The sequence below is a fragment of the Maylandia zebra genome, linkage group LG4 (genome assembly GCF_041146795.1).
Source record: "Maylandia zebra isolate NMK-2024a linkage group LG4, Mzebra_GT3a, whole genome shotgun sequence".
Taxonomy (NCBI): domain Eukaryota; kingdom Metazoa; phylum Chordata; class Actinopteri; order Cichliformes; family Cichlidae; genus Maylandia; species Maylandia zebra.
Window position 1 is genome coordinate 24,143,125 of NC_135170.1, and position 27,954 is coordinate 24,171,078.

A 27,954-nucleotide genomic window follows, 5' to 3' on the forward strand; every position below is an offset into this window, starting at 1 on the left:
CTAAGAACAGGAAACTGAGGGAAGTCATTAAAACTAGACAATAGCAAATTGGAAAAAACGCTGCCTGGTCAGATGAGTCTTGATTTGTGCTTTGTACCAATTTCTTTAATCAGAATTAGAATCAAAATACTTTATTAATCCCCAAGGAAATGATATTTAAACACCACAGCCTACCTGAGTATTGTTGCTCACCATGTCCATCCCTCTTTTTTGCCACACCGTACCCATCTTCTGATGTGCTCCCAGCAGGATAACAGATCAAAAATCATGTTTCACTCTTATAAAAGCACCTCCACAGTCATGAGATCTTAAAACAACAGAGCACCTGGGATGTGGTGAAATGGGAGCTTCATATCATATATATGCGAGCTGGTGTACCTAACAAAGTGGCTGGTTTGTGTTGTATTATATAGCATAGCATACAACTAGTGCATTCCTAAGATTTGAAGGCTGGGCAGTGCCTCTCACTTGTCTCCTCTTCAGGGGTCTGCTATTTTCCCTTAAAATGCACCAAATCAGACTCCACAGTTTGGTGTCTGTGCTGGGGGCCTTTCACTTAACGCTTGAGGCTGTATATCAAAGAGAGGTCTTTGTTTGGGCACATAAAACATTTTTCTTCCCCTTGTAATTACAGGGGACCCCTGAATGTGATCGATTGTGGTGGATCAATATCTTTACTCCATGTGAAATGAAAAATAAATAAATAAATAAACACGGTCGTAGCTGCATAATGCCCTTCTTTTCCATCGCAACGGTCGTTTTTAATAGTATGTTATTTTATATTCTTTTTTCTTTGTTTAATGTGTTGACACTTAACAACAGCTGGGAAACCATGGAGGAACATTTACTAATAAAAACACTCTCCTCCAGTCTTGCACGTGTCACAAAAATGGCTTGATACATTTTAAATCTTCCACAGCTGGTTAATTGGACCTTTTTTCACTGTGCGGTTCTCGAATTTGCTTCGTTTCAAGGGCACTCCAGCAGTATGACAATACCCAGTGAGTAAGACTGTTGCTGTGCTTGACTCGTGATGTATTCGCTTTTCTGTAACATTAGAGTGGGTGGAAGATTCATTATAATGATAGACTACAGAAAGAAAGCAATGACTAGAGGCACAACACACTAGTTTCATACAGCATGGGAAATCGATGGATGAAACAGTTTAATTTATGTCTCACAGCTCCTGTCCCCTGTGTGCAACATGGTCTCCTATCTTTCTTTGAATTACTCTTTCTTTAAAATACAGAATTGTTATGGTTGGATTACATTATGTCTGAGTTCCATCCATCCTTTTGCTTCCACTTATCCTTTTCAGGGTCACGGGGGGCGCTGGAGCCTATCCCAGCTCTCATAGGGTGAGAGGCGGGGTACACCCTGGACAGGTCGCCAGTCTGTTGCAGGGCTAACACACAGGGACAGACAACCATTTGTGTTCGCATTTACTCCTATGGGCAACTGCACTCCCCACTAACTGCATGTCCTCCGGTGGGAGGAAGCCGGAGTACCTGGAGGGAACCCAAGCAAACACTGGGAGAACATGCAAACTCCACACAGAAAGACCCTGACCTGATGGTGGAATTGAACTCAGGACCTTCTTGTCACGGGTTGCTCTGAGGATCCACTCGCAGGACTCCGGAGTTGTGTTTTAACAGAGACGGTTTATTCACAAAATCTTCACCGAGTGTATTTACAGACAGTGCGAGGACAGTGCTATATACAAGATGTGAGAGGCGGGGTTCCAGGGCTCCAGGGAAAACAAGGGAATCACACACGCGCTCACGCCAACCTCTCTCCGCTAGTGACCAGTCACCTCTTACACACTCCACACGGGGAAACACGGGGACGGGTCCGGGGAATCTAGAACAGAGAGACAAATGTTAACTTTCTGAGACGGAAGAGTGGGAAACTAGGGCTCGACGTGTACTGACTAGGGTCTCACAACAATCCAGCGTTGAACAGCTGATCTCCTCCTTCTGATATACCAGCTGGTCTGATGAGGCCCAGGTGTGCATGATCCGGGAGGGCGTGGACCGAGGGCGTGAACCCGCCATGAGTTCCGCCCCGGCAAAACAGGGAAGGGGGAGAGAGATGCTGATCAGTGCCTTGCCGATCCCGCAGGCCGTGACACTTCTTGCTCCTTGCTGTGCAGCAACAGTGCTAACCACCGTGCCTGAGTTATCGTGCTATATTTGGGAAATATGTACTATATTATGGAAACTTCACTGTTCACAGCAACAGTAAATAAGGTGTCTTAGTAAGGTGCTGGGCTATCACCTGCTCCCCGATCTGTCTGTGTTTTGTTGACTAACACCTCAGTAGAAAACCTTCCATAGGTGTCAATTTAGGCTGAGATTTGGTGACTGTTTGTGAGGGTTGTAGCACATGATTCACATAATTTCATAAACCTCAAATCATTCAGTGATCTCTCGTGCCCTATAGACAGGTATTGTTAGACAAACCACTCTTATCTGTATAGAAGAGCCTCATTGTGAAATAAAGCTGATTATTCAGAACAATTTTGTGCAGATAGGCAGTGACCCTTACTTCTAATTAGATATGTGGACTGAAACCATCCCAGTAAAATACTTCCTGCATAAATAAGCCCCTGGATCCCCTGAGTAGTGGGTTCAGATGTTTATAATTTCTAAATAGTTGGAACTACATCATATTAGCCAGAAACGTTTGCCAAACTGTGCAGGCATAAACAAAAACACAAGCCTGATTAAACTTGGAAACATGGCCAGAACAGAACTTCAATGACAAGACAAATGTTTACAAAGACACGGCAAATCAATCTCACACAAGGACTTCTTGAATGGGATCAATTTACTGATTGATAATATATTTGAAAGTTTTAGAAAACAGCCTCGCTTTTGATCAAAGAAAGCGTTTCTGTTAGAAAAAAAATGGATTCTTAAAACTCAATGCCTAAAGGTTGTCTAAGACAAAATTATTGCACTCTGTCTAGGACAAGGCCGCAACCTGAAGAGTAATGGATTCGCACCAGCTTTGGCGTTCTTCTGCCAGTGCGGATTGAATTATTATGTTCCATAAAAGTTTAATGGAATTTCAGCAGCCCTAATATATAAAAGAGGGTTGCAAGACTGAGCCACTGTGCTTTGGTCCCCCTTTTATAGCTTTCTGCTCTCTGTATCATCTGAAACTGGTCCAGTAGCTGCTAAACAAACAGCTGAGTGGACACAATGTTTCATGGTTTGGGTTTTGATTGACTCGCCGACGCACATGAGATCATGTTGCAAATCACATTTAGGCAAACGCAAGCACACATTTTAATGCTTAAGCATCTATCTCTGTCATGAGCACCCTTAGCGAAGCCTTCTGCCCTCCTTTACCCATTAGAGTGCTGAGCTGTATAATTTTGAAGTGTGTTTAATGCAGGTCCATATCCTGGGGTTGAAAATTCCACTTACAAAACTATTAGCCAAAATTGCATTTTATGTTATGGCCATCACTTTTTTTCCTTGTGCCACAGTTTATGAAAGCAACCAGTGGAAGACCCTTATTATCAGGTACCCTATAGTTATGTTGAAGGTAGGCTGCTAAAAGCTGAGGATGTGCAGTATAATGAATAGCCTTTAGAGTTTTCTTTCAGATAGTTCAGGTTGTTTTATGCATTCGATTTTTTACTGTAAACACATTTTCTCTTTGAACAAAAATGAAGCTTTTTCACCTGTATGGTTTATATTTCTTTGCAATGTATCAATACTGGGAACGTGTCTATAAAAAAATTAGCAGAGCAGCAGAAGGTCCTTAAGGTCCTCACCAGGATCAATATCTGTTTCAGGAGCACCAGAGCCCTGCAAAACAAGCTTCAGCAGGGCACTGGTGTGAATGTCTCTGACCGGTCAATCAAAAACTGACTTCACGAGGTTGGCCTGAGCGCCTGACATCACCTTGTGGGCCCTATACGCTGCCCAGTATCCCGGAGTCTATTTGGGCTTGCAGCAGAGGTTACCAGAATTTGCAGGTCCATCACTGGTACCCTATTCTTTTCACAGATGAGAGCAGGTTCGTCCTGAGCACATGTGACAGACGTGAATGGGTCCGAAGAAGCTGTGGAGAACATTGTGATCTTCTCCATGATACGTAACTTCAATAAGGAAGATCTGTAGTCACACATCTGTCTGTTTCCCAGGTGTTGGCGGCTAATCTAAGCTTTACATCCCTTCCACTTTCCCACGTTTCGAGCTGATTGTGACATCACTGGTCTAGTCCAATCAGCTTTCTGGTGGCCTCCTTCGGGCCAATCAGCCTTCATGCCGTGTACTTTAAATCTCACTGTGCATCTGTAATTCTTCCTTGCAGATGCCTTGATGAAACCAATCTTCTCCACATCACCCCCTCTCCCGTCACTCAGGCTCAATTCAAGTCTCCATCTTTATCTCCACCAGCATCTAGACTCTGTTGGTGGGAATGTCACAACTCCCATTCTGCTGTGACGGGCTCTGGGACTTTAACCGCAAACTGAATTCTGTAAACCATGTTCAATTCCTTCTAACAATCTCTTCTTATTGAACTGCCTGTAGCATTGTTCAGTGTGACCAGTTTGGTGGTGGATCAGTGATGGTCTGGCGAGGCACCTTGACCTCCATTAGGTACCAGAATGAAATCCTTAAACGTATTATCAGGCCCTGCGTTGGTGCAGTGGGTCCTTAGTTCTTCCTGGCCTCATGCGGCAGTTCCTTAAGGATGAAGGAATTGATACCCTTGACCGGCCTCCACGCTCACCTGAACTAAATCCAATATAACAACTTTGGACATTATGCTTCAGTCCATCCGACGCTGCCAGGTGGTACCTCAAACAGTGCAGGAGCTCAGTGATGCCCTGGTCCAGATTTTGGAGGAGACCACCCCTCTCCCAGGGCACCATCCGTTGTCTCATTAGGACTCATTGTCCGGCACATGGGGGCCACACAAACTACTGAGTACCATTTTGAGTTGCGAGCTTGGTGCATCTATTTTTTCTACTTTTTTGGGATGTCTTTGCATTTAGCCCTGTGTAGGTTGAGAATAATCATTTTACATCAAAGTCAGTGGTATCCTTTTGTTGCTAACACAGTACTCGTGGCTCCAGATGATACATATCAGTATTGATATCCAGAATGATTTTTTTTTGTCTAGTGAGATCTGATGTGTTTGCATAATCGTCCTTTATTTCTTTTTTGAGCAGTGTATTATTTCTGCTGTTCCAGCAATTATCAAAGTAAATGTTAGTAAAGTACTAACTATCCTGAGTCTGTGTTATATAATCATAACCAATTACACAGAGATTTGACTCTGCAAGGATGCTTTGCATATGAATGAATGCATCTTTTATGGACAGCAGCGTTGCAGCATATTGTTCAGGCATCTCTGAATTCCTCTGAGGCCATCTCTATATCCAGTAGTTTTTTTTCCCTCTCCCCACACTCTTCCTTTTCTGTCTGGGGGCTTCATTTATATTCACAGACTCTACCAAAAGAAACCAGATGCCCACATTCTAGTAACTTCAAGACAAAAAAAAAAAAAAAAAAAAAAAAAAAAAAGAAAGACGTAAAATGCTTGAGAAGATTTTGAACTTTTTTGGAGAGTGTGTCCTCAGCAAAGATGGACAGCATTAATTATATTTAAACTATAGTGGTGAACGATTTGGCATATATAGATGTTTATTGTGCTTTTTTTGAAGGTACACTAACAGGAAAGTCAAGATTTTAAAGCTCACCTATAATCATGTCGCCTTTATGCCACCTGACATGCCAACAATAGTTTTGATTACACTGTATTTCTTTCCTTTGAAATAACCCATTGCAAAAGAGTCTAACAAAGCAGAGTCCAGCAAGCAGTCTTGCTGGTTCTGGTTGAGCATGAGCACTCTTTAGAAACAGGCCACATTTCATTCAGGATGGAAGTTTTTTTCCAAGATCAGCTTGGCTCCACCAACTCCTGACAGATGACATACTCAGGCTGAGGGGTGCCCTTCATCCCTGCTCCAGATGAAGCCATAAGGAGCCTCTACTGTGTTACTTACAGTTTTCTTTGGCCCTACTGGTGTTCAGTTGTGATTTACTCCGCACAAGAAAGTGATCAAATTTCCTCACAACAACAGTTGCGGCTTTAAATAATCAAACTGTCACAAATCGTCACACATTTGTGAAATTTTATTCAAATCACAGGTAATATTCTCCTTTTTAATTCTGTTTGCAAGTTATATGAAACATCAATCTGGCTTTTCTGCCACAGCTGCTCAGTTATGAAAACATAAGGTCTGTTATGAATGCTTTTTAAAAAAAAAAAAAGAAAAAAAAAAAAAAGAGGAAGACGACGACATCATAAAGTCTTACAGCAAATGCTTAATGTTGTGTTTTTCACAGTGTTCACTTTATTTGAATTACAGAGAAAAGTCTTTCCAGAACAGACAGAATCTCACAATATTGAGTCATTGGCGACAGTAAAGCAGGCAGCGACACATGCACATATTCTTTACTGCTGAAAATAACTTGCAGTTGCCCCAGGAGTGCATTTATCTTTAACCTCATTTCCATGATTAATGTAAGGACTGGTGGGTTAGCTACAGAAGTGTTTCACACAGACGCACAAACTAACATTTAGATGTTGCTGTAGTCAAACTCTCAGCACCAAATGACTTGACGTCTGCATCATTTCTTTGGAGGTTTTAAAAAGCTGTGCAATGCAAATTTCCCCTGGCATTTGGAGAAACGGTGTAGCAGTAATTCTTTTATAAAGTATTAGAAAGGATAGAAACTACAGTCTGATACCGTCTAGTCTCCCGGGTGGCTTTTTAATGCCTGGTGGTTTACTTTTGCAGAATCAGCAGCGTTTCCACTTGAATGAAGTACTTAACATTACTGATGCACACATGCTTAAATACACTAAACCATATTCGAGTCCTCTCAAGTCTTATCGAGCATGCATCAAACCAATTAAACCATAAAATATAACTGGTCCTTTGCTTAAAGCTTTAACTTACCAAATTATACAGCACCGAGCCTGAAACATGTGAACACATTTAAAAAAAATAAATAAGAAAATAAAACTGCCAATCTTTACAGTAACTACTCGGAAGAGTAAGCTTAGTTTTCATGTCTGGGTTTGATTTACTCTACAACATCACGGTCTACAAGGACAGTATGTCACAGCTAGCCTCTGAAAACAATGATGAAGCAGATGTTCAAGAGCTTCTGTATCTACAGTTGCAGTTTTGTAAAGCCAGCTTGCAGAATGGTTTATCTTCTTGGCCCCTGGCCTGTGTGACCAACTGTTTTAGTCAAATAAATAAAATCAAGTCGATAAAAATTGAAGATTTCTGTAGTTTCACTCAGAAACCAGAATGTGCGACTCTATAACATGGCAATGGCTACACCAGAGTCATAATGTCCCTTCATTTGTGTTATTCTGGCAGCCAGCATGAGCAGCAGGCCTGTTGCCACCTCCAGGCTGTAGGAGAGCCAGGCTGTGGCTAATGACCAGCCAAACGACACGTTCACATAGACGAGATTCTCTGGGGGCACAGTTCGCTGGAACTCCTCCATGGCCTGATTGGAGTATTTGATGTAGACGCTAACCCCAGACAAGGTGAAAAGACCTGATGAAGCACAGACAGACAGCTCATCAACTCAAAGGCCTTATTAGACTTTAACACATTCCCTTTTTAGCTGCAACAGAGAAACAGATCTATCAGTGGGAAAGAAAATTACAAAGCGCTTGAGCACTATGATCACCTTTATGCATCACACTTAATCGGCTTTTACAGTTAGGTCATTACAGTAATGACACATTGATGAGCAAATAATACTTCCCCCAACGCATGCTTTGCTCAGTAGACTGTTTAAGATAATATAGACATAAACGCGCTCACGTGTACCAATTTAAAGCGCCGGCCAATTCAAATCAGTCTCAGGAAACGTGCCCACAAAGGCGGCTCCAAATTTAGTCTGGCCTTAAGTGTGCTTCTAATATTTTTTGATTTCTTGTGTTCCCAAACGGACAGATGAAATGTCCCACATAACAATTGCCACAAAGGCGAGCCGACAAGAATAACATCATTAAACGTCAACCTCAAAACATTGAGCCATTAAATAAGCAATTCAGGTCGACCTTTAGTCAGACTCATAGGGAGGAAAAACCAGTCTGAGCAGTCGTCAATTGCAATTAAATCTAGTTAATTACTGATGATTTAAATGCAGAAGAAAAAACCCCAAAACAAATAAAGAGTCACAGCTGTGGTCTTCCTTTGCATGTACTGTGGTTAATTTGCACATCAGCAAAAAGAAAGTGTGTGCATTTCCCAAGTACAGTACATTATCTGTGCAACACTTTATGTGAGACTCATGCTGTTACACCGCTGATGCCACGCTAGGAATTTACTAAACATCTGTTGAGCTTACTTGACAAAGCAATACTAATTAAAATACCACCATGTGAATGAAGTGAATGTATTTTTTATTTTTTAAACCTTGAGCTGAACAGCTAAAGAAGGACATTATTACATATTTCCCGAGATAGAAATGTCAGCTTTGCTATAGCTCATATTTATAGCAGGTTGCCCCCCGCCGAAAAATCCAAAGAGATTCATCAGTGCTGCAGTATGTGGTGCGAGTGGGATTACGAAGACCTTCACCAAAATATCAAACTTAAAATACGTAGTTACTGCGAATGCACCGCATAAGGGGAGAAAGCACAATAACACAGACATCCATTATGCCCGCTTTCTTTTCTTTTATATGATCAGTGGTTTTGAAAGTGGCAGAGCTTAGTGCTTGCGGGTCTCCTGGAGTACACACGTGGACAGGACATTCGATAGAAAGCATTAAATTATCTCTGTTTCTATGTGACACTGGAGGTTGAGCATGTCAGCAGAGATGGCACACTGTATAATAAGTCCTATGTCTGTCACAGATTTGCGCATTTACCCTCAATTTCAACCAAATAGAGATTCAATCTCATTCCACTTGAGTTCAGACCTAATCAAATGGATTCTTTGATGGATATTTATGGCAGCTGCTCAACAGCTGAACCCTTCACTAGAGGGGGGAAAAAAAAAAAAAAAAAAAAAAAAAAAAAAAACCCCAAAAAACCCCATTTGTGTTACAGTATTGATGACAAAAGCAGGCCCTTCCACTGCCATTTAAAGGAGGAGGGGAAAAAAAAAAAAAAAGCAGAGCACGTGTGATTTGTGCGTGATTATGACACATTTGCACTTACATTTTTAGGAGAGCGTTTCTGATTTGACTCTTAATAAGAGCAACTTTCTGCGTAATAGAATTTATCGCAACCAATTCCTGCAAAAAAGGACAGATGGAAAATGACATCAGAAAGTGCCCACTGGTAATTCCAGGAGGAAGTCTGACTGCATCTTTCAATCAATGACAAGCTCTTCAGTAAATTTGAGCCACTTCATTGTGATCAACAATCAGCCTCCATGCTGCAATCAATTACGTCAGTCTCCATGCTGAGAATGTTTGGTGGTATGGTTTCTAAAATTATGTTCATGCTCACCAGGAACCAGCTTGCAATTCTGATTAATTTAATGCAAATGTGACAGGGAAACACTGAAGCTGTTTTCACACATCACCCCCCCCCACCTTTACAAACTGTGTTAGGAGAATCAAGTCGGTACGCCGCCCAAAGTTATAATTAATGCTCTTGCAACTGGGAGTTGTAGAGATGTGCTGTCTGGATAGAGCGGACAAGAAACAGGACTCACTAGCTATCAATCCACCAAACAATTACTCGTACTATTCTCGGGTGGGTTCAATTCGACATGCCAGACTTCACTGTCAGGGATGTCGAGTTAAAGAGCATTTAGCACCCGATTAAGTTGGGTTGGACATACTAGTTTTATTCCCACCAAACACTTCAACATGGTAGAGCTCAGTGAATATGTTCTTTTAGCACGTGGCGCCTCAAATGATGCCGTCATACCACCTCTCACTGTGCCATTATGTCTGCATCTGAATGGAGATAGTCACGCTGTTTATCGTTTATTCACAAAATCTAAGGAACAGACCGAAAGGAGAGAGAAGTGCTGCTCACAGCAGTCCAAAAGTGCTCTGTGCCTCGGATCCTTATTTTCACCATTAAATCCCCATCTTCACCACTCTAATAACAGTCTGTGTGAAAAGATCATTACCTAACTCAACTCAATTAAGCTGAATGGGATTTTTAATGTCCGCACAGAGATATTTAATACGTTGCTGCCGATTCGTCTTCTTCAAGATAAAATATTTACATAACTATAATCACCGTTTTCTCATTGGCCATCGGCCAGCTCAAGCACACAGTTTATGTCTATAAAGGCTGAAATTAGATACTACTGGAGCCTCTACTCACAACCAAATCCGATGTGAGAGAGAACAGCTGAAAACGCGCTTCTCAGGGTCTCTTAGATGCACGCGCAACGTACCTGTAAGACCACGATGTGTCGCCCACGTGCGTTTTCACGTTTGCTGTGAGTCTTGCACGCCGACATAAACAAGCAAGAGCACACGGTGTGAATCCGGGCTCAGAAAAAGAAAACAAAGGGAATTCTGTGGGGACTTACTGCAGAGGAGAAAGTAGGATGCTGACGCAGCCAGCAACTTTGGACTGGAGGCCAATGAGCTGACAAGTCCAAAGATCCAGCCAAACACCAGGAGGACGAGGCTGAGAGGCAACAAAATGACCACTACTTTGTGCAAGCCTGCAAACACACACATTTGAAAAAAATATAAATATATATATATTTTTTTTTAAATCAGCGATTTTCCAATTGACTCCCATCATCCAGGGTCCTGCTGATTTTTTGTTCCCATTGTCAGTACTGAAATCAACTAGCAGAGACTCCATTGAGTTCTTCTCCCACAGTGGACAGTTTATTACTGCATTTTATTTGTCAACGTTGCAAGCAGGAAGTGTTCCTGAAAACCCTAACAAAACTGATTTTATCTAGTAAGCGCAGTTACAAAAGCACACTTGGAGGGAAAAAAACCCCCAATCTCGTCATGTTAATTTGCAGGATGTGATTAATTGCATAGCATATCTTGCAAATGCAGATGTTTTGGGCTTCCAATCAGACCTCTAATCCTTACTGCCAAGAACATACTCCCGTGTGGCTACCATTACCATTTTAAAATGCATCACTTGATCAAGGAACCCACTCACCGACAAGGTGCCTTTCTGCCTCTGTCAGGTTGGACATATTTGCTGTGAAAGAGGGGGTGACTGAACTCCAGTTTGCTCCTGAAAATGTCAAATGAAAAGGTTACACATGACAGGACCAGTGGCAGAGCCCTGGGGACTTTGCAAAATTGCTCTTAGATGTGAAAAAATGTGGTATTAAGTGTGGGAATAGTAGACAATATTAGAAAATAAATAATAGTTTCCCTTTTTGCTAGGGAATCTCCAGGTGAGCACTGCCTGATTAGTTTCATGTTGGATCATTACTTGGCATTTATTGCATGAACTGTGGGTGCCGCCCGAAACAAATAGAACACATTTGGGACCTCAAGCTGGAAGCACATTATATTGCAGCTGTGCCAAAACCATCCTTCACAAGCTCTCCTTGGTCTCCTGTGTGTTCTCCTGCAGGTGGCTGCAGAAACTGGTATGTGTGGGGTAAAAGTTGCTACTGTTAAAAGCCATTTTCCTACCCAAACTGTATTCCACAATTAGAACATTTCAGGCTTCATTTCACTGCATGAGAATTGAATTTCTGTGGATTCAAGGTAATGTTGCAAGACTTTGAGTAGTCCGTCATTTAGAATATCCCCATGCTTCTCATTTCCAATATAAAGGCACTGGGATATCAGCTTCTCCGTGCATCAAGTTCACCTAAGATTAGACCAATGAGGATTAAATGAGGGACTGCTGTTGATCCATCAGAAACTAAAGACAATGTTAAACCTCTGCAGCACTGCATGTAACCAACTAGAGTGAAATCAAGGGATTTATTAGTGTGCCAATTTGAAATCTGCACAAATCAGAATGAACTTTTATAATTTTTTGAGGAGGCTTCTCAAAATTACCTCTGTGAGACGCAGGTCAAAAGTTATGCGAATATGATGGCTGATTTTTAACAAGTCGCACAGCTGTAAAGACCCCAATAACAGCTCATTAAAGATGAAGTTAAACTGACATACCTTCAATAATTCTCCACAGTCCAGAATGGGAACTCAGGTCATCTGAACCTGTGTAGTTGGGTTTGTTCACATCAATTATGTACCAATAATCAGTCCCAATCGCTACGGCGAGGAAGCAAAAACTGAGCAAACCTGTAAGCCCAGCCGATAGAACCACCGGTCCGTACTTCATCGTGCAGCCCATATAAAGCACAGTTTCTCGTCAACGGGAAGATTTTTCCTTTCTTTATTGTTGTAAAATGGGATCTTCAACGACACGCCAATATTTCAGATGCGTAAAAGCGCTCCAGCTAAATCCTTCTCCGCAAAGTGCCAGCTCCCCATCCACAAATATAGTTCTAGAGCAAAATAAACAAATTAATAAAAGAAATCCGGCTCGGCAATGTCAAACAAAAAATGCAAAGCGAGACAAATTAGACGAAAAAATATTTTTTGTCAGTGCCATCGCATAACAGGTAGGGATCCCGGGCGTGTGCATGGTGGCTGTAAGTGCTCCACGATCAATTTAAATTGTCAAAATGCGGGAATATAACAACGCACTTCCGGTGACGATCTCCAAAATAAAACTACATCCGTGGAACGTCGATCGGTAACATTTTGCAATTATATTTTGATTAATATAGATACATGTAATATAATAAAGACAGGACAAAAATATTAATAGAAATTAACGATTTAATAAACAAATAAAGGCTGTTTGAATAGCTGGAGCAACAATAGATGTGTCGAAAAAAAAAAACCACGTGACACACACGTGAGTTTAAGTAGGAAAAAAGGTCTAGAAGGTAGGTGATTAAGCTTTTTTTCAGTGAGACAAAGAAAATGAATTAATGTAACGTCTTCACAACTTAATGACATGATACAAATTAAGTACAGCTGTAAAACAAAATTATGTAAACATGCTATTCACCACTTCAAAGTTTGAATTCACTGCAGCTAGAGGGTTTGGACAAGCATTTCACCCCATTCGTCCTTGTAAAACTGCTCTGGAGCTGTCAGCTTGCACTGGGGATGGTGAATAAAAGGCAATTTTCAAGTCCTGCCACTGTTCTTAATTGGAGTGAGGTTTGGACTCCGACTTGGCCACTGCAGGATGTTTTGAGGCAATCCCCGTGTAGCTTTATTGCTTTATGTTGGGCTATCTCACCGGGAAATTCTCTTGTTGTCTGCTGGATTTCCCCCGTTTTCCACCAGAAAACAAAAGAAAATCAGACTTCTTTGCTCTTGCTTTTCGTGCTCATTGCACACCCACGGCTGCAGTCTCATGTCATCCAAATAGTGGTGTAACATATACACTTTCTAATGACCCGGTCGAGTGTAATTGCACACTTCAGGGTAATAGTGTTTCATGGTTAATAAGTGATCCAAGCAAACTGCTTCTTTAAAAAAAAAAAAAAAATCTACTCTCTAATTAAGAAGACTGAAATGTGAAGTCTGTTCTTATGGCTTAAGGGAGGCTGTGGACGGCATTTTTTTAAAAAGGCACTTTTCTAACAAGGACTTTCATCCTATTAATTCTAAGATTATTAGTCACATTGAATACTCCCTTGTCTTTAGTTAGAACAGCTAAGGAAAGGTAGAAGTACTCATATGGCATGTTTTTCTCAATTTTGGAAATTGGTTTAAAATCTTTAGTTTTTGCATTTACACCCAGGCAGTTAAGGGAAAGATAGATTTGTGTGAGCTGGGAAATAAATCTTAATCAGTGCAGTTTTCAAAGACATCGAACCTTGTCCGGCCTCTTTGTAGTTTAACTGGTTTTCAGCTGTGTCTCCTTGAATGCACCAACTCCAACACGTAGGGGAGTCAGAAGGGTACATCTCAATAAAAAAACACTATGCAGTGAAACAGAATAAATTTTAGTTATGCGTTTAGCCCAGAGCACACAGACAAATTTCTGCGTGAGCCACAAATAAAAATCAATGTCAGCGTCTTTATTAAAAAACTAATACATCAATTGTGTTTAAGGCAGCTGAGCTCTCTGCGACACGCCAAATCTATCTTTAATAGATTTTTCACTCATCACGATTATTATTGAGTGGGTGGACTTTAATTAGAGAAATATTGTCATTTCTGTTATAGGATGGGTTTTTGTTGGAGAACACTCCTAATGAGCTAATTTGTCTTAAATATAAATATATTTTTTAAAAGTGAAATTCCAATTAATTGACATTCCAACTAGTTTGTGTTTAACCTGATTTATTGACTTTTGTTCCCTTCTTCTTTTAACTATTGTTTTTATTTGCTGCACCACTTTTTTGCACAATGTCTGAGTCTTTACTGGGTGGAATAAAAAAAAAAAAGGTTGTCCATACTTGTAGCCTAGCCTTACTCCAGAACTGATCAATAAGTCAACTTTGATCCCTGGCATCTCTTAAAACTTCCAAGTCCAGGCACGCTGCACGCACTGTTCAAGCAGGGCTGCTCTGCACATGCTTTGTACTGGGTTGAAGATATTTTGCTAAAGTACTTTACAAATGCATTTCCAAACAAACAGAACACAGAGACCTCATGTGCACCTGTAAACCTAAGATAACTTTTTTAGTTCTTTTCCTGAGAATAATGCAAATGCCATCCTGGGTGAAAAGCGGGAATGAAATGTCATGATGTGTCAGAGTTCCTGAGACTCAGTAATTATGCAATCATTTGAAGGAGTCTTGAGCAGCGGTTGACACAGTCGCGCACAGGTTGGCCTCTTATTCTGGAGACTTGTCAGTTATTTGCTCAAAACCTCTGCAAGCACTTATTTCGAGAAGCTATTAAGAGTTTTAATTTGAAAAAAAAAAAAAACTTTTGTTTTAAAATGAACAAACATCCACCGACAGAATATTCTAGGTGAAACTCTTCATGCTTCATTTAACCCTTGTGTGGTGTTCGTATTTTTGTTACACAGCCAGTGTTCATGGGTCTGGTGGACCCGCTAGAGTTTTGGCTTTCCAAACTAACACTATCAAACAATTTTATGTTAAATTACTCAACAGATGTTTACTTCATCCCAATTACAAGACATATGAACAGCAAACATGGTTAATTTTTTCCCTTTACCTTTGTTAGATCACATTTATGAATTAATGTGCTTCTCGTTTTTCTTTTATATAAAATGTTATAAATAAATCAGTTATAATCAAGTGGAGTGAGTGGAAAGACACAACACATTTACACGTGAAAAAATAATTAATTGTTTAATTTTTCTTTTGAAAAAAACTGAACACGGGTCTCACAGACCCGAACACCATACAAGGGTTAAGTAGTACAACACCACTACTAAATGACTGAAGTATTTTCATCCAGAAGAACAAAAATTGCTCTGTGTTGAGTGCAGAGTAAGAGCAAATCATGTTTTCACTTTTATAACAACCATTTCAAATATTCTTTATGCTCTTTTCCTGATGTACTCCATTCCATTTCACAACTGTGGACAACTGTGTTTCATTTTCAACTTGCAGAAATTGTTCCTAGCTTTTATTTTGGTATGCATGCCTTGCTATATAAGCTTTGATACAACCCAACAGAAAATCACAGATGCCCAGTCGAATGATTTTGGGCTGCTGTCGTGCATATTTTAAGCCTGCTATTGCTAATCTGTCTTTACAGATTCATAAAAACAGCGTTTGTGAAATTGACTAAACCACATGTAATCGACTGTAAAGACTTCGAGGGCAGTGTAATGTAGCAACAGAGCTTCAAAAGGTAAGCAGAAAAATTCACACCTCCTTGTTTTTAATAAGAGAAGCACCTCTTTCTCCTGTCCAGTTTCTTCTCTCTTCACAAATAAACCAATATGCCCTCTGCCTCTTTCTCTGCCTTAGATCTTGTCTGTCTCTCTTGTTGTTCTGAGAACTGACCCTGCCAGGTCTTTTGTGTTTACCACTCTCAATTTAAGGTTGTTGTCACTCTTATCCTTCTCAGTTCTTCAAGTTGTTTTCAGTTTCTGGTATCCTAATAATCCAATAATCTGACGCTCAGCTTTTTCTGTTTCAGGCTAAATAGCATTGATTCTGGTTTTAATGACATTTTTATTTATTTAAATGAATATCCAATAGTTTATGTGTTTGTTTCTTGTCTTTGCCTTAAATTTGCTCGGTCTAGTTTTTGTAGGGTCTGTGTTAAAACTGTCTTTTATTTAGCTTGCCTCTGTCAGCCTTTCAGCTTAAGGTCACAGGGCTCCTTTCCACCTTTTCCTCTTTGAAGCTTTTCCATTGATTGGAGTTGGGCTTACTGGCTCTAAGATGCTTATAGAATGTCTTTGTTTTATGGCTTTATAGCAAAAGTGAAATCGGTCCATTCATAATGACGGATAAACTGTGTTTTGCTTCATGGTGGATTATTATGACAAGCAACTGTTATCTCGTAACTTTGCACTGCAAGCAACAATGTTATAGAAAGTGAAACTGGTCCATTAAGAATACATTTGTACACTGTACACATTCGTACAGCCCGATCCGATGGGGAGGTGTGGGAAGCCAGATCGGGCGCCCCCCTTTCGGCTCTCCTCTCTGCTCTCTCCTATCTTATCTTACTTACTTGTCTTACTTCTCTCTATCACCTTTTCTGTCCCTTTGAAGAAATGAGGCTCCATAAATGTTAAAGAGGTAAGTATTTCTCAGTTGCAGTGAATAGATAGAATAAACTGTAGAAAACTAAACAGCAGAAAGAAGAAGAGAAATAACAATTTTAACATAAACCAGTGACACACTCCAGGGCCTGATCAACCCTGGGAGGGCCTCCTTGGATGAGGGTGTCCAGTGACAAATGGCCGAAACACACAATGAATCCAAGGTCCACTACTGACGATGTGTCCCAAATTTCAGTATAATAATTTTTATCAGATCTCTAATCCCTAAACCTAGCCAAGGAAAAATGGCAGATTAGTTTTGGTAAAAGAACAAAAGTTGAGGCACACAACGATAACGATATGTGCCGCTGGTAATGTTTCTGGGCTGCTTTTCTTCATAACAGCCATCCCTCAAGATTTTCTCCATTTAAAGCCATGCATTGTCAGGGATTGTAACATCTAGTCCTTTTACTGAATCTGTGTGTCTGAATTTGTAACCCTCACATTTAAACCCTCAACACCGGTCATCTCTGACCTCTTCCCCTCCAAGATGACATCCAATTCAAAGAAACAAAAAGACATTCAGCTGCACAGCGTGTCTGCCCTAAAGCCACTGTGTGTATTTGCGTGTTGTGTGTGTTCTACTGGAAAGCTGCTGCCAATCCAAGGAATTAGCTGAACTTTCTTTAAACTTCATTTGCATAAAGGCTTAGAGAGTCTTGACCATCTGCTTAAAACGACCACTTTGTTTTCTTGTCTAAGGTGTATACTTTTGAGATACTCTAGCAGATCTAATTAAAAAAAGAAGCAAGCCAAGCGCGTGGTAATCTAGCACAAATAAGTTTACCGTAGTGTTGCCGTTTCTTTCCTCCAGAACACCGACACGCATCTAGAACAAACACAATTGTTGTGAAAGCCTTTCTTTTAGTTTCAGTGTTACTTAAAATTTTCCTTGCAAATGCTTTCAGAGATCTTTGGCACTTTCACTGAAATGTCAGACACAGTGCACAGTTAATATGCTTTGTAGAGATGCGGCTGTATGTGTGTTTGCCTTTGTGTGTTTCTCGGTGCCGTTTCTGTCTGTGCAATTTTCTTCCTCGAGTCAGACCAGGAGAGAACTGAAATTCTCAGGAAAAAATTATTTTGCTGTGGACCATAAATATTTGAAATCGCTAAGAGATGACAGAAGGATGGCAACTAGTGACCTGAAAATGTGGCTGTGGCGAAAACACGCCTTTTTCTTGAGAATGATCTGTAAATGCCAGCTGAGCCCACTCTAAAACCCGTGTTTCTTAAAATGATTAATGAAGGTCATGTCAGAGTGCTGTTTTACTACCAGGTGTTTGTGCTTGTTGCAGCAGGATATGGTATTTTCACTGATTATTGCTGCATAGAAAGGACTAAGTGAGGTACACAGTGCCATCCAGTGTGGTGAATGGGAAAATCCTCTTCTTATTAGAAAAATGACTTATTACGGCAGGATCAAGGAGATATTGCACGTAAATTAAGTATAGCAATTAGCAAACTTAATACAACTGTATTTAAACTGTAACGCTTTTCATTTGAAAGTAATATTTGCTGAAATATTATTTAGCCCTAACAATCAGACACAGGCAGCTGGCATCACTGCAACATCTGGGCTTCCAGATGTAACAAATATTGACAGTGCCAGCGGCACTGGTTATCCCTCTACTTCATGCTACTGGAAGCAGATCTGAAATCATCACTGATGGTAAATGTTAAACTGAAGTCATTTCACGTTTTAATCACAGCTCACCACACTTCTTTGTTGGAGTTCCCCGCACAATGAATTAGTAGTCATAAAAGTCAGATGGCATAATGTTGGCTTCTGATACATTACAATGATGTGGCAGATTTTTACCATTAGGATTAGGACTCAGGAGCTCTACGCCAACCGATGATCAGCTCACAAAAATTTCACACACGTCCTCTAAGCCTGACCCACAGCCGTAAATCTCAAAGACAACAGTGATATTATAAGTTTTTATTGTCAACATTTGTCAAAAATCATCATCATAAAGCAAAGATCGTAAAACGATGTCTATATATACATATATTAGATACATTCTAAAATATGGCCAGAGGTTCTCTATAGAGCTGTTACAGGATGTATAGGTAACCAAACTTTTTTATAACTAAAACTAATCCAGATTGCACACAACACAAAACCACTCGTTTAGACATTCTGCTGAAACTATGGTAGATTTTATTACCTTCTGGGAAATATCCAACAAAAATCTACAGAATTAATTGTTTACATTTTTTGGTTGTCCTCTTTAGTGCACAACAACATCTGTTCTAATTAACTCTGGGCAGCTTGTACCCTTAGCGATTTGTTGTAATCATTTTAGTGAGTCCTGTGAGAGATTTTAGTCATAATATGAAGAGTTTCCCAAAAAAAGAAAAGGATTTTGCAGCTAAGGGTCAACTTCAAGCCAATTATTAGTGCTTCATAAGCAGCACCGGGTAGGTAGGTTTTAGGAAGATTCTACTGATTTATTAAACGTACTAACTTGCTGTTGTATCCAAAGTTAATTAAGAAGATCAATCGGTTTCAGTGGGGTGTTGCTGGCCTTTCTATACACAATGACTGGACGCAAAGGTGGAACAACATGTTTTCCAACAACTATAAAGATTTCTGAAGGAGTTTGCAGGAGCTGGGTCTAACCAGCAACCACTAGGCAAGCAAAGTGCATGCACCTTTACTCTAGATGATTAAATATTCTCATCTAAGTTTGAGCAAATGGATGGAAAACAAGCATCCTGGAAATCAATCTTTGCAGTGTTTTTCAAAAACATCTGTTGTCAAAATCCATTATATTTTCTTATGTGGCTACCAGCCTCTCAACATGAAAACAGGACATAACTGGATATACAGTGCAGTGTAGATTAAGGCCCTTAGGCAGATCACCAGAGAAGCACTTCTGAGTTTACATCAGATACATTAGAAAGATACATCCGATACTTTAAATCTCCTCCGACTTCTTTCTCACTATTCCCTGATGTGAATAAATCATAAATAATTTTTCTGCCGACATTCTTTATTCCTAAAGATGTCTGAACTTCTTCTTTGTGTAGCACATATTGTATATGTCTCAATGTTTGCAGTGAGCCTGGTTTTGGTGTTCTTTGCATTTCCATTTTCAGCCTGTCCACTTATTTTAAGGTCTATCATTTTTTAAAAATAAAGTCAATAAATGTTTCATTAAGACAAATGAAAGCGATAGTGGTACCAACTATGTGCTGTTTTTAAAGTCAGTGGTGCATCACCTTTCATTAGAATGATTCAATCAATGAACTATTCTTGTTGAATGTGTTAAAGTCAGAGCCTAACTCGAAATCATTTAAAAGCTCTACGCAAATGCCGAGAGGTTTTACAAGTCAGGCTTTCATAAACATGGACAATGCTAGCTGTATAGCACTGTACATAAACCAAACCAAATGTGTTTCTATACATAGGTAAATGTTTTTTTTTAATTAAGCCTAAGGATCCAGGGATAATGACACTGACTTGTCACTATCTGTGTTTTTTTTTTTTTTTACTTTTGGAGATGTAACCTATTAAACTTCAGCTTCAACAGAAGATGATTTTTGTTGCTATCTATTAACAAACTCTCTGGGTAGGTTAAGCAGAAAATCTGTCAAAGTAACAGCAAACAGTGAGAGGTGCTTACATTCTTGGCAGTAACACCCTGTGTTGTGACCGGTTGGTATGGCTGTCCTCAAAGATATAAGGTTGCATATTGAACAAAGCCTGACTGAAAGAACCGTGATAACATCTCTTGTCTCCCCATTTGTGAAATTACAAAAAATGACACATTTTTCACACAGTATGTGTCGTTTGATGTTGGCATTTTTGAAAGACAAAACATCAAAGAAACATATCTTTCTAAAGTGTTCACTTCTTCCCAATTTCAAAAGAAAAAAATCAAGCCAAAAAAAAAAAAAAGGAAAACAAAACAAAACAAAAAAGGCAGGAAAATATTTTCCAGTCAGTCTGCTTCATATGACCTGGTAAAAGCACATCCTGCCCTTGCATTATAGGCCATCACTGAAGACCCACATTGAAGGGAATCAGTACTCCCAGAGAGAAGATGCATCGACAGATTTGCCATCACACATAAGTGTGCCTCCCTGGTCTCCACGAAGGTACTTGTCATTGGAGCCCTTGATAGCGACACGTCCATGCTCCAGGAACTCAAGGAAAAAATTCTCTGACTTTTCTCCATCTGAGCACACCAGGCCACTGCTAGAGACATACCAGAACTTTCCATTCACACCTACAGAAGAATACACATCCATTAATAATACAATTAATAGCTATTACATGGCAACAAAATGCAAGTGTACTCATTAAAATGTAATATGTTGTGGACACACTGACTTTTTATATTGTAGGCGCCGTCGTTGAAAATCAGTGTGAAGATGTCGTAGACTGATCGATTCGCATCTAGAGTGTTGGAGTTCTTGTGGTGACACACAAAGCCATTTTCTCCACGAAGGATCAGCATAGGGCGGTTGATGAGTTTCATCAGGAGCAACTCATCATCAGCTGAAACGAAGGATAAATACGTGGTGGGAATTTCAAACAGACACAGCTGACTCTCCAGCATCTTGCTTAAAGGCACGTACCCACTGTATCGCTGACTGCGGAGAGCTGCCCGTTCTTCTTTGTACACACGTACTTTCCATTGCTTGCTTTGAGCGCTACTCTTTGTCCCCTCCATTCAATATCAAACATTGTGTTGACCTCACTGGGTAAAGACATAGACAGGCAGAAGGAGAATCAGACGTGAGATATAGACTTACCAGGATTTCGACATTGATTACCTATGAAATGCCTTTTGAAAACCACAAGAAGTTCTGAAATGACACACTGGAGTGTTTTCCACAACTAGAGGCAAATCTTCCTTGGAGCAGTTAAGTTTCACCGTTAACTGTGATTTTCATGTGCTTAGATTTAAGGACAAAAACCACTTGGTCAGGATTTATAAAAGGCAACAGTTTGGATTGATAATACCAATAATAACTGCACTAACAACCAAACCAGTGGGAGGATAACCTGTGTCTACAACTAAGTTACAATTGTGAACAAACCCAATCTAATTAAAATAACAACTCATCAGGAATGGTAACATTTTAGAGTTAAATTCAATTCTTAAACACACAAAGTGCACACTTGAGAACTCTTGAATTTAGTAACTCGAAGAACACACTTTAGTTGTGACTTGCACAACAACTGTGTTTCTGTATCCTTTTTTCCTCCACTCAACCCCAGCCAGTTACAGCAGAGAAACAAGAAAGTGGTTTCTTCCAGCAGAACCACTTTCTTGTTAAAAGAGTTTTTCCTTCCCACATTCCTTCGTCTTGACGAAACTATTGTACTGATTTGTCTCTATATAAATAAAATTGAATTGAATCAATAGCATATTTTGGATGATACCTACATATCAACGCTTCATTTCATCAGTAATTCAGAAGTTTTTTGATCGAATACCCGTCTTCAGGCCTTTTTCACTTGGGTTTAGTTATTTTGTTGTTGTTTTCACCAAACACTTTTCTAATCTTCAGATCATGGACTTGTTATCCTGACATTCTCTTGTAAAATTTTGAATTTATTGTTCACACATTGATTGCATGACACGGAAGCAGGAAAACAGCCCCAGGCTATGATGTTTTGCTGTTTGGGTGTAGTGTTGTTTTTTTGTCTTCCCAATTATTGGGGATTTGTGACAAAACTTTTTACTTTTGTCTCCCCCCACAGGACATTGTCCCAAGTGTTATAGTATGTCTTTTTGGACTGAATAATCAGGGGGTTTTTTTTCACTCTGTCCAGAATATTCTTTGTGTGATTTTTAGCAGAGTACTAGTAACAGAGTAGTGCAAGTCCTGAATTTTCTCTATATGTGGACAGTTTGTTTTATTCTGGACTGAAAAACATTTTCAGTCCAGTATATGTTTGTAGCATTGTATGTTGTAACATTTTCTAGTTTTGTGTATCTCTCTAATGCTTCTTTTAAGGTGCTATAAAACTGATTTTGCCATACTTCACACCATACTACTCAAAAAGAACAGATTGTCATTAATCAGACTTCATATGTTCTAAAATTACTGAGAGGCGTATATATCAAGTCACATGTTCCATCTTATGTATAGACTAGTTTGTTAAACTTGAAGCGATAGCACCTCACAGTGGCCTGTGAGGCTATGATTTAATTGGATGAAACAGTGTAGTTAGCATGCTAATTTCAGTAGATATGTCTGCAGCACACAGTGCAAAGACGTGTCTAGCGTAACATGGATACTGTTTATTGTTTCTTCACGTTAGTATACAGGTTATACATAGCTCCTGCACAGCTTTAATAGCTACTTACACCTCTGTGGCAGTGGATTGGATCTCTCCATGAGTCACTAATGTCCAGTAGGATCCGCCATTGGTTCTGAACATAGACTTTTTGCTTTCCTTATCTATCTCCATCTGAAAGGTCTCCATGTCTGTCTCCACGTCCTGATTGGCTGAAATACTCACTCCTAGTAATAAAGGGAGGAAGAGATAACATTGATAAGTGTGTCTTGGTTAAATGGATTTTTTATTATCATTTTTTTTATTGGTTTATATGGTTTACTGGTCGGAATGCCCTTTGCTTTTTATTGAGTGATAGATACTCAAGCTATAGCATTGCCAAACAGATTGTTTGTGCATAACGGTAATCCACAATCGTTTTAGTTGCTCCAAAGGTTTTAGCAACAAAAGTGTTTCTGTTGCTGTTGACTCCAGTGCATGCTACCATCTGCTTCAAGACTCCAGCTTGCTCTAGTCTGTTATATATCAGCTCTGCTAACCAAGGTATGTGTGATAACAGGACAAGTTGAATAATATGTGCTAAAATGAATATTACATTTGCATTTACCCTATTCTAAATGTTACACTCACAACAAGTCTCAAGTATGAATCTTATGTGCCTTGTAGTCTTTTGGTTTTGAGTAATAGGTACACTGCAGAATTATTTTTTTTAATTAATTTTTTTCCCTGTCCCGTTTGGATCTTTAGCCATCAGAATTGTTGTCTGCAGGCCAAGAAACATGCCAAGCGGATTCCCTTTACCAATTGGATCATCATGGCCTTGCCATATTGGTCCATTTGATTGACCTTTATTATAATTATGTATTTATTTGATTTGATTTTCGGTTGTTACAGAGGGGACAGACATGACTGGGGGATAGGACAGGGAGAAAGAATGAAAGAAAGAGAGACAAAGAAAAATAGAGGGGAGAAGAGATGGTGAGAAAGGGGGGAAGAAAAAAAAAAGAAAAACAAACAAAACACCTGGATCACCTGTATGGAGATAAGAAAACACAGAAGGGAAAACAAACAAAAAAGAGCAACATAATAAATACAACACCATCACAATAAACTAGCTAACAGTAGATAACAGTACATACTAAGTATTACATGTTATTGTGCAGTATGCAAGATTGACAGCGCACAATGTGCTTTGAGGTAGCAGCCAAGAAAGATGTAGAGCCCCAAACGAGAGGTCACCCAGTAGCCACGGAGCAGAGGCCAGAGGGGGTTGCAGTGATGTGCCTGCAGGCTCTGCCGGCAGCCAGCTGTGCCAGAGAGGACCGGGCCTCAGGCCCAGAGGCCTGAGGGCACCCCACCCTCCGGAAGGGGCCCAGCTGGGCCACAGGTGCCAGGCCCCGCCAATCGGCCACCAGGAGTGAGTCGGCACATACATGAGCACCCAGCCCCAGACACCAAGAACCACCAACACACCAACGTCTGAGGGCATCAGCCACTGGCAGGGAGTGTGGTGAGGGGAGATAGGCCTCCATACCTCGGAGAGCCTGAGATGTTCCCAGAGAGGTAGAGTCTAAGACCCAAGCTGACATATAGACACAGACGAACAGGCGCACGCAGAGGCAAACGTGCATGCCCACCCCCATATACATAAATAAATACTCAGCACTCACCCGACATGGAGACAGACACAAATAGACACTGTACACACATTCACACTCCCCAAACATACTCTATATCCCAGGTCCGGGTACCCCTGCCACTGCAGAATTTTTAAGATTTGCATTTGTTGAATTTCTAAGGTAAGTTGCATGCTTTTGCCTTTCTTCCCTACCAGTGAACCATATAATCCATCTATCAGTCTTTCAGACCCTAAGGTCTCAATACGGTTTGACTAAGAAATCAGTTTCCCGGCACTGCAGCTATTCAGCCAATATCCAGCATTTGCTTTCTTAAACAAATTTCATGACCTCATCTCACGTGACCTGTTTTTCTCCTGTTCTCTAACCACAGGCGCCTCACTTGCAGTGAGTCTATTGTTTCAGCCCCTAATCCGCATGTCACATAAACTCTGGTGGTAACACAGACAGGTATAACTGAACTGTGTCTGCTGTAGTTCAAATTAGATGCCACAGAAATATCCTTTAACCTCTCTCTTAATCCCGTTACAACCCTAATCCCCCTCAGTCACCCCTCCACCCTTCCTGTTCATTCGCTTGCTGTAATTCCCTGAGTGGTGAAATGCAAATCTGCACGGCAGGGTCCAGTAAGCAGCTTTCAGAGCCTTGTTCCTTAAAGAAACGTGGAGCTGCCACAAGGCAAACCAGTACTGGCGAAAATTAGTCTTAACCTTCTGTTATGTAGATGAACTGTCAGATTGCTGAAAGATTTCCTTCATAGTAATCTCTTTTAATGCAGAATATTATTCTTGCATAATGTCTGCAGCCCAACATTAGTCTGAGAATCCCCTTCCCACTTTTCACTATAGAGGTAATTTAACAACAGAGTTGTCCTACAGTGATAGTTGTTTGAATTATTGTTTTAATTGACTCTTAAAGCTTGAGAAAAACTTGGAAGAAGAAAAAACTATCTTCTCCTTGTCCTGCTTCATCTGCATAATATTACTGGGCAGAGCAGATCACATCAACCAACCTGAAAGAAGATCATGTGCTTGAGCTGTCTGCTAAGGCCTGGCTATAGCTGCTAACACCTCACTGTCACAGTAGTTAACTATAGATCCACATAATGTGGAGAAAGGTAAAAGGTAAAGAGCGTGTAGCTGTAAGGCTTAAAGTCCATTGATGGTAATTGACACCACTGGGGCACAGATCTCTCCTGGAGTCATTTGCACACTACTTAATCTTCAATGGACACAGTGGAAATGACAAAGCCCATTACTGCAACTGCCTTCACAGTTGCCATCAACCATTCCAACATCCAGGCAAAAGTTTTTTTTTGTAAACCTAGACCATGTGAAGTTCATTATCATAGACAGAGGCAATGTTATACTCAGAAGACAAGTCATGACCTCAATTCTGCTGGTTTGAACTGTTTTGCTTTGGCTGAACTCTCAGATAACCCCAATAGCTACACCTAGAAAACAATCAACGTAGCCATTATAGCTCAGTTCTTGAATTACTTTGCAAAGTCCCTGCTGATTTAAAGAGAGGCATAATGCTGCAAAGAGACTACTTATCAGAAATCAAATGTACTTGGATAAAAATATTATTGCATATAATCAGAAATAGAACTTGTTCTTTCCTTTGGCGTGTAGTTATTCTAGCTGTTGATCTCACATGTTTATGCTCTTTTTGGTGTCTGCTTGTTACAATTAATGCATGAATGTTTACCTAAAGATTTTATGTCTTTGCAAATGCTTAAATCGAATTGTTTACCCTCTCAGACTGTCGCTCATTAAAGCTATCCCCTCTTTAATGATTTTGAATCTGATACTCAGTTAAGAATAGTATACTGTAAGTATAGCCTTCCGTTCATCATTTAAAAAAGCAGAGCTGTAATGACACGAAGAACATACTTATTTGTATTACACTGCATTGGATCCAAATTACCTTGCTTGACTGAAACAAATCTTTTATTTGCAGCTTGAAAAACTACTTGTGGATGACTCTCTTCCAGATCGAACAGCTCGTCTTTTCCAGGCTTGGAGCATCGGCCTGACCGCAACGTTCCTGTGGGTCCCACCGGGGCCAGGTATTTCCCGTCACAGTCCTTAAAGGCCAGCTTGCCAGATTTTAGCTCTAGAGTGAAGCTAGTTGCATTGGTATTCTCCTTCACAAGTTTGCCGTCGTTGCTGAGGAAACGGCTGTCACAGGTCTTCAGGCTGTACTTGCCATCGAGGTATACCAAGGTGACGAGGGAGTCCACTCCCCAGGGAATGTTGCTGTCCACAGATATCTCTCCATCTGAAGCAGAGAGATGAGCATAGCGCTTACGTGCCACACTGAGAAGGCTGGCCTGTGGATGTAAAGCCAAATGGACGGCCCACAGCTCTTGTTCCCCAATGATTTGGGCAAAGCAGGACAAATAGTCTGCCGAGCCTCCAAAGTAACGTTGAAAAGGTTCTGATTGCAGAGCCCAGCGTCCGTCAGCTTGGGGCACGATAAGAAAACGGCATTCAGGATCACGCATCTCTGCCCCACATATGATCTTACCATCTTTATCAGAGGCCAGATAGCGTCCCAGGTGGCTGCGGAGGAAGACTACTTGCCCATCTTGCTCATCCTGCTCTAAGGTCCAGATCTGTTTCTTCTTCATGCTAGTAGCCGAGGCGTTTACCTTGAATCCAAAAGCCTCAGCCGTCAGGTAGCGGTTCTCATAGTTGATGAGGCCAAACTGCAGCTTCAAAGCTTTGTTAATTCCGTTTGTAGACATGCTTGGACAGGACGCACGTTACAGATTGCGTGTGGAGAAGGTTAGGACAGACAGAGTAATGAGAAATGAAGAAACTCAGGCATGAGACTGAGCAGTAACAAGTAAAATACTTGATTTCTCTCCTCTTCTGTCTCTCAAGCTGTGAAGTAGCTCCACTTATCTCCCTTGATGGAAGTCCTTGCTTCTCTTGTCACTTTCTCTGTTTCCCCAGAGGGCTTGCTCAGGCACTTGCTCTTGGTTCCCTAATGAGTTAGGATTAAAATCAGCAGGACACAGCTCCTCAATCCAACAAGCTGCTGACGTCACAAACCAGTGCACCAACCACAAGCCACCCCTCCTCCCTATTCTTCTCCAGCATGTTGTCTGCGCAGCTTCGTTCCCCCTCTCTTCTGTATCTCCTGTTCTGCCATCTCCTCCTTCTTTTCCTTCTTGTCTTGCTTCCCTGTAACTCACATTGACACACTCATTTGTCAGCCTGACTCCTATTGGTTCTTACCTCTCCTTGTTTAGGTCCATATACTAGTAGCCACGCTATCCAGTCCCAT

General features: G+C 40.6%; 2 protein-coding genes across 3 annotated transcripts; both read right to left on the reverse strand.

Moving 5' to 3' along the window:
- Nucleotides 1-6,281: 6,281 nt before the first annotated feature.
- LOC101469204 (transmembrane protein 235) lies at nucleotides 6,282-12,650 on the reverse strand. Of its 2 annotated transcripts, XM_004559433.3 has the most exons (5): nucleotides 12,273-12,650; nucleotides 12,141-12,188; nucleotides 11,164-11,241; nucleotides 10,565-10,702; nucleotides 6,282-7,606 (listed from the first exon to the last, which is right to left on the reverse strand). In XM_004559433.3, exons 1-5 carry the CDS (start codon nucleotides 12,322-12,324, stop codon nucleotides 7,362-7,364), a joined length of 561 nt encoding a protein of 186 aa, XP_004559490.1. In that variant the 5' UTR covers nucleotides 12,325-12,650; the 3' UTR covers nucleotides 6,282-7,361. The 2 variants fall into 2 exon arrangements, with proteins under 2 accessions (XP_004559490.1, XP_004559489.1); XM_004559432.3 differs by having other exon boundaries at nucleotides 12,141-12,650.
- Nucleotides 12,651-18,685: 6,035 nt separating this feature from the next.
- fscn2a (fascin actin-bundling protein 2a, retinal) lies at nucleotides 18,686-27,647 on the reverse strand. Its single transcript, XM_004559434.3, has 5 exons — nucleotides 26,587-27,647; nucleotides 23,091-23,247; nucleotides 21,349-21,470; nucleotides 21,101-21,268; nucleotides 18,686-20,996 (listed from the first exon to the last, which is right to left on the reverse strand). The coding sequence occupies exons 1-5, from the start codon at nucleotides 27,407-27,409 to the stop codon at nucleotides 20,791-20,793; spliced, it is 1,476 nt and encodes a 491-aa protein (XP_004559491.1). The 5' UTR covers nucleotides 27,410-27,647; the 3' UTR covers nucleotides 18,686-20,790.
- Between the last annotated feature and the right edge of the window lie 307 nt (nucleotides 27,648-27,954).